The following is a 1,773-nucleotide window of genomic DNA, read 5'->3' on the forward strand; positions in this document are numbered from 1 at the left end:
TCAGTGTTTTGAGAACAGCATCTTTCTCACTACATCCTTAATCGCTTGTTTTACCTGCTGGTTCCGTAAGGTATAAATAAACGGATTGAGCATAGGAGCCACAGAGGTATTGAGCATAGCTACTCCCTTTGTCAAAGCAACCCCTTCCTTCGCTGAGGTTTTCACATACATGAAGATGCAGCTTCCATAAGAGATTGAGACAACAATCATGTGGGAGGAGCAGGTTGAAAAGGCCTTTTTTCTTTGTTGAGCACAAGGGATTCTCAAAATTGTTCTGAGGATGTAGGAGTAGGAGAGGATTACTAACATCAAGGTGGACATGAGAGTCAGCACAGCTAAAACAAAGCTCATGAGCTCTAGCGTGCTGGTGTCTGTGCAGGAGATTTGCAGTAAAGGGGCAGAATCACAGGTGAAGTGGTCAATGACATTAGAGTCACAGAAATCCAGCTGCAGCCCTACGGTCAGTGGAGGAAAGATCACCAAGAATCCAGCCAGCCAAGAGCCACCTACAAGCTGGTAGCAGACCTTGTTGTTCATGATGGTCGTATAATGCAGAGGTTTGCAGATAGCCACGTAACGATCATAGGACATAGATGCCAGGAGAAAGAACTCTGTTGAACCAAGAAGGATAAAGAAAAAGAGCTGAGCTGCACAAGCATTATAGGAAATAGATTTGTCTCCAGTTAGAATGCTCATCAAAAATCTAGGATTACAGACAGAAGTAAATGAGATTTCTAAGAAGGAGAAATTCCTGAGGAAAAAATACATGGGAGTCTTCAGATGGGAATCCAGCAGTGTAACAATGATGATAGTCAGATTTCCAGCAACACTCAGCACATATGTGAGAAATAAAAAGAAAAAGATCACAGCTTGTATTTTGGGATCATCAGTCAGACCTAGAAGGATGAACTCTGTCACTGATGTTCTGTTTCTCATTTCTGGTGGCTGATTTTTGACAAATCTTACTGGCAGATACAAGAGAGTAATAAATTGATTAGATACGCACAAATGTCTGCACCTGTTTTTCAAGTAATAATTTTATGTTCACAAAAACTTTCTAGACTTTTGTACATATATTCACTTTCCCAATTTTATTATACATCTTAGGAGTGTTTCTTTTGTTTAATATTAGTCTCATCTGTAGGATGTAATGTCCTCTGATCCTTACTGCATATCTATTGCGTCTTTATTTATTACTACTGTTACCTGGAAAATCTAGTGATTGAACATGAACTCTTCTCATGCTTCATTGTTAAGCTAAAATATAGAGGAAATTATGTTCTCAAGTTATCTTTTCCAGGCATAAAATTCTGACTGATAATGGAAATCAGTTATCAGCCTAAACTTAATTAATATTTCCTAGGGAAAATTCTGAATATTCTTTTGGAGAAGTAGTGACTACTACCTCTGTTAATTTATTTATTGCCCTTTTTAAAAAATACAGAGACCAGGTCATAGTAATATATTATAAACTTGTATTTATATTAAACTATGGTTTATATAATATTATCCATATTTTAAAACCCAGGAGTCCATTCAATTTCCAGAAGTTAGAGTCTCTTAACCCTTACCTTTATTCTTGATTTCCTAAAAATATAACTTGTCATGATATGCAATTAATGTAGTGATTTTTAATAGATTGTTTAAAAGCTTCTAATAAGTTTTACAGATTGAGTTAATAGCTTAAACAATATATTTACAAATATGTTAATGAAGATCAGAAATACTCTTATATAAAATTAAGATATGAAATATGTAAACACTTTATATATA

The 1,773-nt window shown here is 35.4% G+C and overlaps 1 protein-coding gene across 1 annotated transcript; it reads right to left on the reverse strand.

The window, feature by feature from the left end:
- LOC122423558 (olfactory receptor 6C76) lies at positions 1 to 936 on the reverse strand. The gene has a single exon (XM_043440731.1). The coding sequence runs from the start codon at positions 934 to 936 to the stop codon at positions 1 to 3; it is 936 nt and encodes a 311-aa protein (XP_043296666.1).
- Between the last annotated feature and the right edge of the window lie 837 nt (positions 937 to 1,773).

Source organism: Cervus canadensis, chromosome 21 (assembly GCF_019320065.1).
Source record: "Cervus canadensis isolate Bull #8, Minnesota chromosome 21, ASM1932006v1, whole genome shotgun sequence".
NCBI classification, from domain to species: domain Eukaryota; kingdom Metazoa; phylum Chordata; class Mammalia; order Artiodactyla; family Cervidae; genus Cervus; species Cervus canadensis.

Excerpts from the sequence above, each read along its gene's own strand:
- LOC122423558 (XM_043440731.1), bottom strand. The coding sequence starts at position 936 with ATGAGAAACAGAACATCAGTGACAGAGTTCATCCTTCTAGGTCTGACT.